The sequence below is a fragment of the Gopherus flavomarginatus genome, chromosome 3 (assembly GCF_025201925.1).
Source record: "Gopherus flavomarginatus isolate rGopFla2 chromosome 3, rGopFla2.mat.asm, whole genome shotgun sequence".
Classification (NCBI taxonomy): domain Eukaryota; kingdom Metazoa; phylum Chordata; order Testudines; family Testudinidae; genus Gopherus; species Gopherus flavomarginatus.
The window spans coordinates 63,980,674-63,997,845 of NC_066619.1; the positions used below are offsets into that span (position 1 = coordinate 63,980,674).

General features: G+C 40.7%; 1 protein-coding gene across 3 annotated transcripts in view; it reads right to left on the minus strand.

Moving 5' to 3' along the window:
• The window catches only part of CHD1 (chromodomain helicase DNA binding protein 1), a 94,751-nt gene that overhangs the window by 72,053 nt on the left and 5,526 nt on the right, over positions 1 to 17,172 (minus strand). For all 3 annotated transcript variants that reach the window (XM_050945545.1, XM_050945550.1, XM_050945549.1), the window contains exon 4: positions 6 to 210. In XM_050945545.1, the coding sequence (XP_050801502.1) occupies positions 6 to 210 (205 nt within the window). The remainder of the gene's footprint in view (positions 1 to 5; positions 211 to 17,172) is intronic.

Consider the following 17,172-nt stretch of genomic DNA (forward strand, 5'->3'; position numbering starts at 1 on the left):
TTTACCTCAGCTCCACCAACTTTTGGTGGTTTTGCTTGAACTTGTTTCTTCTCTCTAGATGTGTCAGACTCTGATTCTGACTGACTGCCCGACTCTGAACCAGAGTCAGAGTCGCTGCTACCTGACTGGCTGCTACTTCCATCGCTACTGCTTCCAGAACTTGAACCAGATCCAGAACCTGATGCTGAACCAGAATCATCATCCGACTGGCTGTAATTAGACATAAAACAATATTATACAGCATTTTGAGTAGTAGAATAAAATTGAAGTGAAGATAGAAGAAATAATTTAGCTTCACCTGTAAAATTAACTCTGAAATTAGCCAAGCATGCATATAATAGCCTACTCTTAAATAACACACTACATCCATTTATAGGACCTCCATGCTGTTATAACTGGGAGCACTTCACAAGTTGGGTCAATTAATAATATATCCATATGCTCCCCTGCAGCCCACAGCTTCAGAGAGGAAAAAAGACTTTGCCAGTTGATTAAATTCCACAGTTTTACTTTCATTGAAAGGAATGGGGAAAACAAACATGCCTTGCTTATCCTTATAAATAGGGCCAAATTCAAAGTGAGAGGTATCCACCTATTCCCTGTAAGAGGAAATTGTAGAATGATCATCTTGCTACTGTGAAAGCCCTACACACAACTTCTATAAAGTTCAACTTTGGGATAGGTAGTTCTAGCTTTCATGTATAGTGTAGGTTATACGATGGGTTTCTGATAGAGACATGTACTATGATTTTCACCCTGCAGTTAATTAACAGCTAATGCACAAAGGAGAACTGAGATGGAAAGAAAGGATCAGAGATATCCCTCCTCCTTCCAGACAACAGGAAAGGAGAAAGGGGTCTGATAAACTCAGAGCTATTAGCCAAACCTTGTAGAAAAGATTATGCTTCAAGCAAGGACCAGGGACAGCACCCTGATATGACAGGTCATCCATGATCAGGGCAAACAGTCCAAGCAGGCAGAATGCTAATAGCACTGCATTTCACATCCATCTCAATTATTTGTTTTAAATAATATCTATATAATTTCAGTATCACCCATAACTGTCAGGCAAAGAGGTCTTCCAGCAAAAGCAGGATAGATCAGATTATCTTTCCTAATATTTCTGAAGTAAAAAGAAAAAACTTCAAAACTTTTAAAAAACCACACATATTTCAGCCCTTCTTTATATTTCATAAAGATACCAAAATAGGACAAACCATTAAATTTAAATAAAATCCTTTGTAGGTCACATTTCAGGCCTTGTGTTGCAAATCTGGACTTGGTGATTTATACAAAGACAGGATTATCACGAAAAGTTATCAGGACCCTTGGATTCCATTCCTGAGGGCTCACCTACATAGATAATTATACTTGCATGATTTTACTGGTATAGTTATCCAAATGTAACTCTCCATGTTGACATACTTATGCCAGTAAAATTCCCCATTTAAAAAAGCTCAGAGTCTCCCACTAAACTACTGCATAACCACCACCAAGTCACCTGCCCTACGTACATAGTTATGCTTGAGATGACTGACTGCCCCCTTCTCTCTCTCTTCCTCCTTTAGTTACATCACACTTCAAATAATTTATTTAGTTTAAAAAGAATGAATTAGTGTACATAACATTTTGCAACAGTATTTTTATATGCACATATGCTGAACTATGTTCAAGATACAAACAAATCTGGTTTCTCAAAACAATTAAAAAAAAAAACAAAAACCATAATACATCTCTACCCCGACATAATGTAACCCGATATAACACGAATTAGGATATAACGCAGTAAAACAGTGCTCCGGGGGGGGCGGACGGACGGGGCTGCGTACTCCAGCGAATCAAAGCAAGTTCGATATAACGCGGTTTCACCTATAACGCGGTAAGATTTTTGCTTCCCAAGGACAGCGTTATATTGGGGTAGAGTTGTATTAATTTAACATGGAAGCCCCAATATTTTTAGACAGACATCTTGATGGAAAGCATTATAGGGACAATTTTGCCTTTAAAGTACCTGAATAATTTAAAAAGAATGTATACTAGACTGTAAATAAGCATCTTGATACAACAGGTAATATTTAAAAAACCAATTACAAAAGTCAATCCATCCTCTTAACAGACTTTCAGTTGCATCACGTTTTAAAAAAAAACTGTTATCATATAACTTTAAACAAACTTTCCCTTGTGCTAAAACTATTTGAACCAATGTATGCAAGTTGCGTGCCTCTCTATCAGTGACTGATGAATACATAAGACTACAAAGCATGCAGTAACTATTTTAAAGACTACTAGAAGCTTTATTTTAAAAAACAAACAAAAACACCAAAGTCTATGTAATCTAATTGCATATTTATTAAGAGCATGTTTTCTACAATGAAATGTGGTTGGAGCAATGCTTTTTTTTTTTTTTTTTTTTAAATCATGCCCTCATGGATGCCAAGAAAGCATTCCAAATATGAACTGAGAGTGAATCCCTCCAATATTAGCACTAAACAATTAGCTATTAGTTAATGGGAGCTGTGCATGCTCGGCATCTCTGACTTTAAAGCACCTCAGCCTTCAAAAATTAGGCATCCTAAAATCGAGGCAATCGTGTAAAATTTGGCCCTTAACCACTGCACCTTACTTTTTCCATGTCTAAAAGGGGACAATATCCAACTTTAGGAAAAAAAAACATTGATATCCTCAGTTTAAAGTGCCATATGCAGCATACGACAGAGACACTGGATTTATGGCTTATTATAACAATCTTTAACTCACTAAATCCCCTCTTTTAGTCCTATACAGAGGTGTTAACAGGCCACTCTACCTTGAATGGTCCCTTAGAATATGAGCTAACTATTTATGCTAAACAGTCTATTCCATCTTGCATTTAGCTGTGATGCTCAGAATACCTTTCCCAGACCTGAAGAAGAGCTCTGTGTGGCTTGTCTCTCTCGTCAACAGACGTTGGTCCAATAAAAGATATTTTCTCACCCACCTAGTCTCTCTAATATCCTGGGACCAACATGGCTACAACAACACTGCATATGCAGCATAAAGTATTCTTAATGTAGGTGGTTGTAGCTGTTGTGGATATGAAGGGAAGTGCTCTACTATCTACAACTGCCCCATAAAGAGTTGTGAAGCCCAACAGTGCTTTTCTCTCCTGGTCTCTTATCCTAGAGTAAGGCCATGGCTACACTGGCGTTTTACAGCGCTGCAACTTTTGCGCTTAGGGGTGTGGAAAAACATCCCCCTGAGCACTGCAAGATACAGTGCTGTAAAGCCTCAGTGTAATCAGTACCGCAGCACTGGGAGCACAGCTCCCAGCGCTACAAGCTACACCTGTAGAGGATGTGGTTTACGTGCAGTGCTGGGAGAGCTCTCTCCCAGCACTGGCGCTGCGACCACACGCATACTTCAAAGCGCTGCCTAAGTCTCAAGTGTAGCCATACCCTGAGTCTAAAGGACAATGTTAAAAGCTACCTCTGTTCCTACCTTTGCCTAGCCCAGTGGGAGAGAAACAATGTTTCTGTTACCTAGAGGAACAATTAACTATTTCTATAAAGTGCTCATTGGGTATGTCTCCACAGGAGAAAAATAGGAGGTGGTGAGTCTCAGAGCCCAAGTCAACTTAGATTCACACTGCAGGGTTAAAAATAGCAGTGCAGATATTGGGGGCTCAAGAACCTGCGGAGGGTCTTAGATCCCAAGCTCCAGCCCGAGCCCAACATTTACACAGATATTTTTAGTGCTGCAGCATAAGCCCTGCAAGCTAAGTCAGTTGACCTAGGCTCTGGGCTCATGGCCATGGGTCTTTTCACACCCCTGAGTGACGTAGCTAGGTTGACCTAAGTTTTAGGTGCAGACCAGGCCTGAGTGCCCTGAAGTGGGCGTGTGGAGAAACATGCTATTGAGCTTCTGCATCCTTGCCAAGGAAAGAAAACAAGGCATTAAGATTGCTCCTAAACTTCCCCATTCCCTGCTCAAGGGCTTGTCATTTCCTAGATTGGAAACATGAGACAAAACACACAACAGAGGCAGTCCTCCAGCAGATCTAAGTTTCTAATGTAAAAAAAAATTCAACAGACAAACCCTTTTTTCCCCTTTTCAGTTTACCTTTAATAGGGGGATTATTCTGCTGCAGTACACTGAAGAACTGATAAATAGTTTATGCCAACATGGACCACTGTAGCATCCCTTTGGATTGATACTACAGCCCCAACTGACCTTTCGTTTTTGTCCCCGAGTTCTACTGAATCACTGAAACCTGACAAGTTCTCTTCTGATGGTAGAATACCCTTCACATCTGGAAAGGGACAGTTAGCTTTTTTCCCCCAAGAACAATCCAACCCAAAGTATAGTTACATTTGTAAACTGCTTTGAGATATGAATGTACTATGAAAGTTTAAGTTATAAAATTTACTTTGTGTGTGCAGGTGAGAGGGGAGGAAGGGATTTATCTTAGGAAGAATAACACTCCATCCATATTTCAATTCACAGCTTCTGCCTAAAATATGACAGTAATTATTTTTCTCAAGCTAACACAATTGCTGAGAGATTTGTTCTTCCCAATCAAGCTGATGGAGAAAAGAAAGAGGAAAGAAAAGGTGCGCGGAGGAGAGAGAAGAATCCATTTATATCACCGGAAGAAATGAGAGGAACAGAATTAAGTTGGAAAGTTCGCAAAAGTCAGAGGGATTTATTTATTTACTTTGAAAGTCTACTTCATCTACTCCTGCAGTTTAGTAACAGTAATGAAGAGCCAATCATTCAAATTATTAATAAGGTTAAAAATAAACTTTGACACATCTCACTCCAAAGAAATAGTTCTAGCCAAGACTCCCACTTCATAGGCTTGTAGGGTCTGAGAACAGTGTGTAATTTGTGTCAACAAACATTGGTGTTCATGGGGTACCTCATTTAATTCTGAAATAACCTTTGTAGCAAAGCAGAGTTGACAAGTTTTCCAAGACCTAGAAAGTCATCATAAGATGCAGGGGTTGTCTGGAGGGAAAAAAAAGTAGAGGGTTGACTGCAGGGTTTTTCTGTGTGCACTGGGAAGGTTTTGGAGAGTTGGGATGGTAAGACTGGAGTAGAAGATCAGGGTTTTGGCATTCCTCCCCAGGTCTATTAGGACTTGGAGAATAGATCCTACTATTCTCCATTCCCACCAGCCTTCTCTTTAACCAGTACCTGCTCTCTTAGGCAACATGTACAAAAAAGGGAATTGAGGCACTGGTAAGTGAAGCAGTGGAAAGTGAACCAGCACCAGCGTTAAGTACCAACAATGCAGTGAATTCACATCAGTCATGCTATTTCAACGGTAGCTTCTTTGCATTTTTGTCCCATGTGCATACTAGTGTTCTGGCCGCTGACACATCTCTCCCTCTCTGGGTACCTATTCCACATTTCCCAGCAGAGCACTTTGCAGCAGGTGTATAATCTCTACAGTATATAGTGTGTGTATGTATGTGCACTTATTCACATACTTTTGTTTTAGCTGTCACTTTTGAATGGTGCTGTCCTCCAGGAGGAATTGCTCATCTGATGCTGAGGGGCAGAAGCTATGCCCTCCTACTCACTGCAGATACCATGATAAAAAGCCTAAACCTCTGCTGACCACATTCCATGCACCCCACCCAGTTCCTCCATTGCTTTAGGTGGGAAGGCAGAGAAGAGAGAAGAAGAAGAAAAAAACCGGAAATGGGCAAACAAGGGGCTGAGATTGCAGTCAGAGATGAAGGGTGAAAAGACAGTCTGGGGTATACATATTAAAGCCTCTGTTCTGTTTTTCAGAGATTAGGGATATGGGAAATGGTCCTAAGAGAAAGGTTTGGAAGTTGTAGCAGTCCCACTCGTATAGGGAGAGGGGGAGTTCGTGTCTGAAATACTCATTTCATGAGGAGAGATGTTTCCAGGTGGAATTCCATGAACAAAATATACATACCAGAAGTTACAGGTTTAAATTACATTGCACTTGAAGCTATTTTTGTGCCCTTCATTGTTTCTCTGTGAGATGGAATGGGGAATGCATCCACTGGAAGTCAACGGAAGCCAACTTCAGTAGAGTTCCATCTTGGCTGGTCTCAGGCAAACACTGAACTGGGACAGGAAGACTGGGTTTGAGCAGCTTGCATGCCAATCTGCAGTCAGCTTGACAGATAGATGATAGAGGCAGTAGTCTGAGCCATCAAAACTGTCAGTGAAGAATGAGTAAAGACATTCTAGCATAACACTAACTCCCACCCAAAAAGTGTTTTTCTGTATGTACACATGTGCTAAGTGATCCACAGAATGAATAAAATTGAAGTTTTCCTAGTGCAGCATACAAGACTTATCTTGATCAACTGCCTTGACATAATATGGTTCTAGACCAGTGCTTTTTTCCATCTCCAACATCCTCACTGTTGACTGGCCTTAGGAAAGCAGTGCATCCATTCAATTTTTGAATGGATTTTCAATTTTTTTGCTGAGTGGTTGAAGAAACTTAGCATTTAAGCTTTCTTAAAACAAAAAATGAGATCAGAAAAAATGGATATCAGAAATCCATCACCCAGATTTCTAGTGCCACAAATGAGATTTACTTCATCTTCCAAACTATTTCCGGTTCCAACAGTTTTAGTTACAGAAGAGAAAGAGGAAACTATTCCCAAAGCTAAATCAGTTTGAAAAAAAAGTTTAAATATGGACAAGCTGAATTTATAGAATTAAAAGACCCCTCTCTCTCTCTAAGTTGTGTGACAGTGCCAGAAGTGGTTTAATCTTTCTTGAAGTGGAAAAGGAGAGATGTGATGTTAGAAGGGAAGTGATCAATATGTTTCAAGAAAGAATTATTACAAGCTTTCATTTTTAACTGAACTACTACTGGTAGTGTTTCACACTATATCAAACCTGACCTTTAAAATAATTGTTTTACTGGAGAACAACAACATGACAGCCACGTTAACATTACAATAAAACGGTACGTGGGCTCCCTTTGTGACAACGATGTTAAGGTGTGAATCCAAACTATATCTTAATGCCTCCTTTGCTTGAGGTTTGCCCTGCTTTAGAAGCAGGGTTCCTTCCTTAATATATTATTTCCTTTTCTTTTTTCTACCCTTCTCCACTTTCTCCAAAGGCATTTTATGCCAGCAACTCCCTTTCCCAGCTGAAGAGTGATGGATATTGGTCACTGTTATCAACTCTGCCTCTTTAGTTAGGCCCAATTCTGCAACTCTTTCTCACAATGAATACTACCTGTTCATGCAAGCAGTCCTATTGAGCTGTATGGGAAAACTCACCTGAACAGGTACTGCTCATTATGAGTTAAGGTTCCAAAACTGTACCCCTCACTCTCATAGTTCAAGAGACCACTGAAACATTCATTCACCCAGGAGCTCAAAATGCTGTCACTCAGTCTGACACAGGGATAAATATCCTTGAATAGAACTACTGCAAATGAATATGCTTTAGTTCACCAATGCAAGTTTCTCCATGTTTGCCTCTTCCCTTAACTTCTATTTGGGTTCAACTCTTCTCCTACTGCTCCAGGATCATATCTGTTTCATGCTGTTCAAAATCAGGAAATTAACTTGAACCTGAAGTTTTCATTCTGTTATTCTTGCTGGGATTGTGACCTTCTGCCGCTGCTGGAGGTGTTCTTACGTGAGGAGGAGAGTGGAAAGAAAAGATGTCATCGTCAGTTTGTTCATTTGCCTCCCCCTCACTTCAGAGAACTCCTAGCAGCAATGGAGAGGATTGTATCTTTGCTTCAGCTGTTCTTAAACACAACAGCAACAGAGTGAAACTAGGTATATGTCAGTCTCATCTACTGAGACCAAAAACTCTCTATGGATAGTAATTCCATGCTCTAATAATAATATAGTAGTAAGATGTGTTACCAACCACCTGACCAGAATGGTGACAGTGACTGAAATGCTCAGGGAGATTAGAGAGGCTATTAAAATAAAAAAACCTCAATAATAATGGGGGATTTCAACTATCCTCATATTGACTGGGTACACGTCACCTCAGGATGGGATGCAGAGATAAAGTTTCTTGACACCTTAAATGACTGCTTCCTGGAGAAGCTAGTCCTGAAACCCACAAGAGGGCAATTCTTAATTTAGTTCTAAGTGGAACACAGGTGAATATAACTGGCCCACTTGGTAACAGTGACCATCATATAATTAAATTTAACATCCCTGTGGCAGGGAAAACACTACAGCAGCCCAACACAATAGCATTTAATTTCAGAAAGGGGGACAACACATAAATAAGGAAATTAGTTAAACAGAAATTAAAAGGTACAGCACAGAAATTGAAATCCCTGCAAGCTGCATGGACACTTTTTAAAGACACCATAATAGAGGATCAACTTAAATGTATACCCCAAATTAAAAAACATAGTAAGAGAACCAAGGAAGTGCCACCGTGGCTAAACAACGAAGTAAAAGAAGCAGCGAGAGGCAAAAAGGCATCCTTTAAAAAGTGAAAGTTAAATCCTAGTGAGGAAAATAGAAAGGAGCATAAACTCTGGCAAATGAAGTGTAAAAATATAATTAGGAAGCTCAAAAAAGAAACTGAAGAACAGCTAGCCAAAGACTCAAAAAATAATAGCAAAAAATGTTTTAAGTACATCAGAAGCAGGAAGCCTGCTAAACAATCGGTGGGGCCACTGGACAATTGAGATGCTAAAGGAGCACTCAAGAACAATAAAGCCAATGAGGAGAAACTAAATGAATTCTATGCATCGGTCTTCACAGCTAAGGACGTGAGGGAGATTCCCAAACATGAGCCATTCTTTCTAGGTGAAAAATCTGAGGAACTGTCCAGACTGAGGTATCATTAGAAGAGGTTTTGGAACCTTAACTTAACAGTAATAAGTCACCAAGACCAGATGGTATTCACCCAAGAGTTCTGAAAGAACTCAAATGTGAAATTACAGAACTACTAACTGTAGTCTGTCACTATCATTTAATTCAGCTTCTGTACCAAATGACTGGAGGATAGCTAATGTGACACCAATTTCTAAAAAGGGCTCCAGAGGTGATCCTGCCAATTACAGGCCAGTAAGCCTGATTCCAGTACTGGGAAAACTGGTTGAAACTATAATAAAGAACAAAAATGTCAGACATATAGATGTCAAGTATCAGAGGGGTAGCCGCATTAGTCTGGATCTGTAAAAGCAGCAAAGAGTCCTGTGGCACCTTATAGACTAACAGACATTTTGGAGCATGAGCTTTCATGGATGAATACCCACTTCGTCGGATGCATGATGAAGTGGGTATTCACCCACGAAAGCTCATGCTTCAAAACATCTGTTAGTCTATAAGGTGCCACAGGACTCTTTGCTGCTTTCAGACATATAGATGAACATAATGTGTTGAGGAAGCATCAACATGGTTTTTGTAAAAGGATATCATGCCTCATCAACCTACTAGAATTCCATGAGGGGGTCAACAAGCATGTCGACAAGGGGGATCCAGTGGATATAGTGTACTTAGCTTTTCAGAAAGCCTTTGACCAGGTCCCTCACCAAAGGCTCTTAAGCAAAGTAAGCTGTCATGGGATAACAGGGAAGGTCCTCTCATGGATTAAAAGATAGGAAACAAAGGGTAGGAATAAATGATCAGTTTTCAGAATGGAGACCATAAATAGTTGTGTCCTGCAGGGGTCTGTACTGGGACCAGTCCTGTTCAACAGATTCATATATGATCTGGAAAAAGTGAGGTGGCAAAATTTGCAGATGATACAAAATTACTCAAGATAGTTAAGTCCCCGGCAGACTGCAAAGAGCTACAAAAGGATCTCTCAAAACTGTAACTGGGCAACAAAATGGCAGATGAAATTCAATGTTGATAAATGAAAAGTAATGCATGTTGGAAAACATAATGCCAACTATAAATATAAATGATGGGGTCTAAATTAGCTGTTACCACTCAAGAAAGATCTTGGAGTCATTGTGGCTAGTTCTCTGAAAACATCCATTCAATGTGCAGCAGCAGCAGCCAAAAAAAAAGCAAACAGAATATTGGGAATCATTAAGAAAGGGATAGATAAGACAGAAATCATCATATTGTCTCAATATAAATTCATGGTACACCCACATCTTGAATACTGTGTGCAGATGTGGTTGCCCCATCTCAAAAAAGATATATTGGAATTGGAAAAGGTTCAGAAAAGGGCAACAAAAATTATTAGGGATATGGAACAGCTACCATATGAGGAGATACTAATAAAACAGGGACTTTTCAGCTTGGAAAAGAGATGACTAAAGGGGCATATGATAGAGGTCTATAAAAACATGACTGGTGTGGAGAAAGTAAAGAAGTGTTATTTAGTCCTCCTCATAACAGATGAACTAGGGGTCACCAAATGAAATTAATAGGCAGCAAATTTAAAACAAACAAAAAGAAGTATTTTTTCACATAGCAGTCAACCTGTGGAATTCCTTGCCATAGGATGTTGTGAAAGCCAAGACTATAACAGAGTTCAAAAAAGAACTAGATATGTTCATGGAGGACAGAGCCATCAATGGCTATTATATGTCATCAAGTGGAGCTTGGTGCACAAGTGCACAATGTATAGTTAAAAAGTTTCATTTCATGTTCAATGTTTGAAAAGACCCTTTCACATGTATAACTGATATTTTCAGAATCAGCACGAGGAGCAACAGTGTGGAAAAAAGAACATTTCCCAGAGTGGTTTAGATTTCTTGCAAAAAAGGGGTAAAAAGAAAAGCATGACAATCCAGTGAAAAGTTGGCAGTAATTTATTCTTTCTGTGTCAATCCATTTTTCATTGAACTATAATGAAAAATAAATACTACTCAGTTTACATTCCATTTTTTTAAACTGCCATTTCAATGAGATTCAACTCCTTGTCACAGGTTGAGCTTGCCCTTTGAGAATCCTGGGCTCTGCCTCACTCGAGACTTAGTTTACCACTCCGCATCATGGTCACCTGACAGGAGTATGAGACTAGAAGCCAGGTCTGCTGGGGGATACAAGGGCAACGTGAATTCAGATAGGAGTGAGAACCAAAAGAAGAAACAATTGGCTGAAGAATGTAGGAGCTGGGAAAAAACAGGTTTTGACTTTCATTCACACTGAACTGTTATTTTAATAAACTAGAACCCCAAGGAGAATGTACTTGAACGACAAAGACTATGCTATTATTAGAGACCTCAGGAAGGGAAAACAGAGGGAGTGAGACACCCATATCCAGAATAAGTAAGCCACTACTACATCCTTGTTAAACTGAAATTTGAAATGTGAGTATGATGGAGCCACCACTTTGACATAATTTCGTAGACAAAATTTTGCAGACACATGCAGCTTAAAAATTGAAAACTCATCTAGAAACTTTTTCATAAGAGTTTTTAAATTAACTTATCTGTGTGAAAGTACATTATGTAAGATATAGCATCCTGGCACAAAGGGAACAAGACAGTAGTGTCCACTTCCATACTTCCAATGCTTTTAAAAAAATGTAAGTGTAAATTTAAGTTTCATTATCCAAACTTTAAAAAAAGCAGTATCCTTAAGCCATATTCCTCTGAAGTTACCAATAAGAATGTTCAAGCTTAAACTTTTTTCCAAAATAAATGACAGCATGAATAATTTCTGTACTGAGCATCTGTTGCTTTGCTCCTATGCAGAAACACTAACTCTGCTGCTCCTCCCTACAGATATCCTCCCAATTCAGTCACCCCTCTTAACCACATACTTCAAAAACTCCACAGCATTTCCATGTAACCCAATAAAACCCCCATATGGCTCTCTTATTGTGCTTCCCAGTTCCCTCCCACCCCAACCCACTAAACTCCTTTATCTCCATGAGGCTCCCTGCCATCCATTTGCCACCCTGATCAAATTCACTGGCCTTCCATATATGGAGAGGAGCATCGGCTCACAAGACAGCCATGAGAAGTCCATGGCCCACAATCTACACCCATTAGATCAGGGGCGTGCAAACTTTTTGGCCTGAGGGCCACATCAGGTTTCTCAAATTGTACGGAGGGCCAGTTATGGGAAGTTGCGCCTCCCCATACAGGTAGGTGTGGACCACCCCCACCCCATCCAACCCCCCCCTGCTTCTCGTGCCCTGTCAGCCCCCATGGGACTCCTGCCCCATCCACCCCTCCCTGTCCCCTGATCGCCCCTGGCCTCCCCATCCAACCCCCCTTTTCTTCCTGACTCCCCCCCTAGCACCCCAGCCCCATTCAACCCCCCTGTTCCCCACTTAATGTGATCACCCCGACCCCTATCCACACCCCCACCCTCTGACCACCACCTTGAACTCCCCTGTCCTCTATCCAAACCCTCCCGCTCCCTGCCCCCTTACTGCGCTGCCCAGAGCACCAGATCAGACTGGCTCTGCAGCTGTCCTGTCGGGCAAGAGTTCACAGTCCCAACACACAGAGCATTGCGCCGGCAGCGCAGTGAGCTCAGGCTGCTGGGGAGGGGAAACAGCAGGAGAGGGGCCACAGCACGAGAGGCCAGGGGCTAGCCTCTCAGGACAGGAGCTCAGGGGCCGGGCAGGAGGGGCCCGCAGGCCGGGTGTGGCCCACGGGCCATAGTTTGCCCACCTCTGTGTTAGATCATGCCTACACAGGATTAGAATACCTGTATCAGAGCAAATGCAGCTGAATACATTGTGTAATAGCTAAATTAAACTCCTAAACTAGACAGTGGTTCCAGTCCTTACTGAATCCAACACAATTAAATACAATTGGAAGGGCCAGTTCTGATTGTTTGAGATAAGCATTACCACGCATTACTAATACCTCAGAAGTGAAAAACTCACTTTGTTTTAAAAACTTTTGTATCTCAAATACCCAGTTTGAGTTTTTCCAACCTAAAAAAAAAAAAAAAAAAAAAAGAACTCTGGCATCAGACGACATATGGGGAATTTCTCACTGATTTAACTTTACTGTAATGGAGTGTAAGAACAAAAACAAAACCACTTGTGATAGTATACTTGAAACTTAAGAGGCTCTTTGAACAGAGGTACTAATTCTCACCAACACACTTTAAACTCCATTCGCTAACACTAATGTTATGTAAGAACACAAGAATGGCCGTACTGGGTCAGACCAAAAGACCATCAAGCTCAGTATCCTGTCTGCCAACAGTGGCCATTGCCAGGTGCCACAGAGGGAGTGAACCCAGCAGGCAATAATCAAGTGATCTCTCTCCAGTCATCCATCTCAGCCCTCTGACAAACAGAGGCTAGGGATACCATTCCTTACCCATCCAGCCTAATATCTATTAACAGACTCAACCTCCATGAATTTATCTAGTTCTCTTTTAAACGCGGTTATAGTCCTAGCCTTCATAACCTCCTCAGGTAAGGAGTTCCACAAGATGACTGTGTGCTGTGTGAAGAACATCCTTTTGTTTGTTTTAAACATGCTGCTCATTCATTTCATTTGGTGGCCCCTAGTTCTTATATTATGGGAACAAGTAAATAACTTTCCCTTATTTACTTTCTCTACATCACTCATGATTTTATATACCTCTATCACAGTGGTCCTCACCATGACGCCCACAGGGGCATCTTAATGCGGCCGCGTCCTGCCCCCGGGAGAGCACCCGCCAAAATGCCACGGTGGGGACGCCTCTCGATGACGATGCTTGTCGCCGACAAGTGATGTCAGCGAGAGGCGTCGCTCCCAAATTTCGGCAGGGACGCCTCTTGATGACGTCACATGTTGACGGCAAGTTGCACCATTAAGAGGCGTCGCCGCTGTGGCATTTCTGCGGGTCCTCCGCCACTGTTGTGGTCTTCGGCTGGTGCCTGCCAGACAAAAAAGTTGAGGACCACTGCTCTATCATATCCCCCCTTAGTCTCCTCTCTTCCAATCTCTCCTCATATGGGATCCATTCCAAACCCCTAATCATTTCAGTTGCCCTTCTCTGAACCTTTTCTAATGCCAGTATATCTTTTCTGAGATGAGACCACATCTGTATGCAGTATTTGAGATGTGGGAATACCATATAAGGGCAATAAGATACTCTCCATCTTATTTTCTAACCCCTTTTTAATGATTCCTAACATCCTGTTTGATTTTTTGACTGCCGCTGCATACTGTGTGGATGTCTTCAGAGAACTATCCACGATGACTCCAAGATCTTTTTCCTGATTTGTTGCAGCTAAATTAGCTCCCATCATATTGTATGTAGAGTTGAGGTTATTTCTTTCAATGTGCATTACTTTACATTTACCCACATTAAATTTCATTTGCCATTTTGTTGCCCAATCACTTAGTTTTGTGAGATCTTTTTGAAGTTCTTCACAGTCTGCTTCGGTCTTAACTATCTTGAGCAGTTTAGTATCATCTGCAAACTTTGCCACCTCACTTTTTACCCCTTTCTCCTGATCATTTATGAATAAGTTGAATAGGATTGGTCCTACCCCTCTCCAGTCTGAGAATTTACCATTTATTCCTATCCTTTGTTCTCTGTCTTTTAAACAGTTCTCAATCCATGAAAGGACCTCTTATTCCATGACAAATTAATTTACGTAAGAGCCTTTGGTGAGGGACTTTGTCAAAGGCTTTCTGGAAATCTAAGTACACTATGTCCACTGGATCCCTTTGTCCACATGTATGCTGACCACTTCAAAGAACTCTAATAGATTAGTAAGACACGATTTCCCTTTACAGAAACCACGCTGACTTTTGCCCAACAATTTATGTTCTTCTAGGTGTCTGAATTTTATTCTTTATTGTTTCAACTTATTTGCCCGGTACTGACATTAGACTTACCGGTCTGTAATTGCTGGGATTGCCTCTAGAGCCTTTTTTAATATTGACGTTACATTAGCTATCTTCCAGTCATTGGGTAAAGAAGCCGATTTAAATGACAGGTTACAAACCATAGTTAATAGATCTGGTGGCTTGTTACTGTTAAGTTTATCAATTAATTCCAAAATCTCCTCTAGTGAATCTCAATCTCTGACAATTCCTCCGATTTGTCACCTACAAAAGCCGGGTCAGATTTGGGAATCTCCCTAACATCCTCAGCCATGAAGACTGAAGCAAAGAATTTGTTTAGTTTCTCCACAATGACTTTATCGTCTTCAAGCACTCCTTTTGTATCTCGATCGTACAGGGCCCCCACAAGTTGAGTAGCAGGCTTCCTGCTTCTGACGTACATAAAAAAAAATTGCTATTACCTTTTGAGTTTTTGGCTAGCTGTTCTTCTAATTCCTCTTTGGCTTTTCTTATTACATTTTACACTTAATTAGACAGTGTTTATGTTCCTTTCTATTTACCTTATCATGATTTGACTTCCACTTTTTAAAAGATGCCTTTTTATCTCACTGTTTCTTTTACATGGTTGTTAAGCCATGGTGGCTCTTCTTTAGTTCTTGTACTGTGTTTTTTAATTTGGTGTATACATTTAAGTTGGGCCTCTATTATGGTGTCCTTGAAAAGCATCCATGCAGCTTGCAGGGATTTCACTTTAGTCACTGTAGCTTTTAATTTGTTTAACTAACCCCCTCATTTTTGCATAGTTCCCCTTTCTGAAATTAAATGCCACAGTGTTGGGCTGTTGAGGTGTTCTTCCCACCACAAGGAAGTTAAATGTTATTATATTATGGTCACTATTTCCAAGCGGTCTTGTTATAGTTACCTCTTGGTAACTAAGCAACAGAGAAAGAGTCTCTCCCCTATATGGAGGACTGCGGTGAAAATCAGCAGGGTCCATGAAGACCATAGGTTGCCCTTAGATTTATAGCATCTTCTTTCATGGGTTTTTTTAAATATTGAATCTTTTTATGGAAAGGTGTCACAAACTGCTTTTACTTTCTGATTTGTGTTGGAATTCCACAGAATGTCTTGTCTGTAGTAATAGGTGTTTTGTTTCCCCATTTCCCCCAAAAATCTGTTTCCAGTTTGGGCCAGGGGAATGGGTTGGCTTTAAAGTAGAATTTAAGTATGGGATCTCATTTAGCAGAATTAGTTCTCTGGCTAATGAGTGTATGCAATGATCACACAGAGAGGGGTTCAGGGACAACACTACCCAGGGTAATTTCTTGACTACTAGTGGGGAGAATGACACTTCTCCTTTCCCCCTTCCCCATGCACTCTTCAATGCTTCACTGCCCTGTTCTATCTGAAGCACACAGTAAGATTAGAAAAAATGGAATCCAGATCACAGCAACCCTCTGTTCAACCCATTAGTGTTGATACTATCCTTATGCAATTCAAGAGTAGGTAATGCAGTACTGAAGTTCCCCAGAGAGGCTGCGCTAATTTGCTCGCTAAGCTTTTCTTGACACTAACTAGCAGACAATTGTAGCTGAGCCCCCATAAAGAGCTATCACTCTCCTAAGGAAAACTTTGTTTGAATCAGGTGTTCTTGAAAAAGTTTCTTTCCTTCTTTATAGCAAAGGCCATTTGCACAAAGACAGTATTATTGTTACTGAATTTATCTGCTCATGCTTCCTTCCTACTCAGAGGAACAACAATTTGTGATGTTACAGTTAACTGCTTTGGACACATTCCATAATCCTTTGTTTTGTCTTTACATACTAGAATAAGCAGGAAGAAAAGAAGTCTCCATAATAATTATGTAACAGAACACTGGGATGACAGAAAGCAGGGTTAGATGATAGGATGTTTAGTCTTGTCCAACCAACAGCTTCCATCATTGCCAGCACCAGCAGTAAATTATAAGCACAAAGGCTGCTACCATAGACAAGGTTCATATGCAATACTTGGCAAATGCTTGGACTATGAACATAAGTTACATTTTTTTTCATGAGTGGTAAAATAAAGTTTTCCTAACTGGCAGCTGCTATGGGTAGACAGGGATATAAAAGCCAGATGATAAATTTAATCAGCCTCTGGATGGGGTGGAGACTGGACACAAAAGTAAGGGAGATCTGTACTCTTCATAAGCAAGATCCCTGTTTCCTTCCTTCCCCATCATCAATAGAGGGAAATGGAAGACAGCTGGAATTCCATTATCAGGCTGCTGCTGGAACAATCTTTGAGAGTGTCACCTACGCAACAACTTCTTGCTAATGTGTGAAATTTGAAGTCCATAACTAATGTTTCCCCCAGTACCCTTCTCTTCTGGGAAGAAGCTGAATTCTCTCTCTGCTCCTCCCACTCTAGAGCTTTCTAATTATTGTGATAGACAGCAAAAGAGGTTATCTGATGATCTACTGTTACCCAGCCTCCTGGCTGCT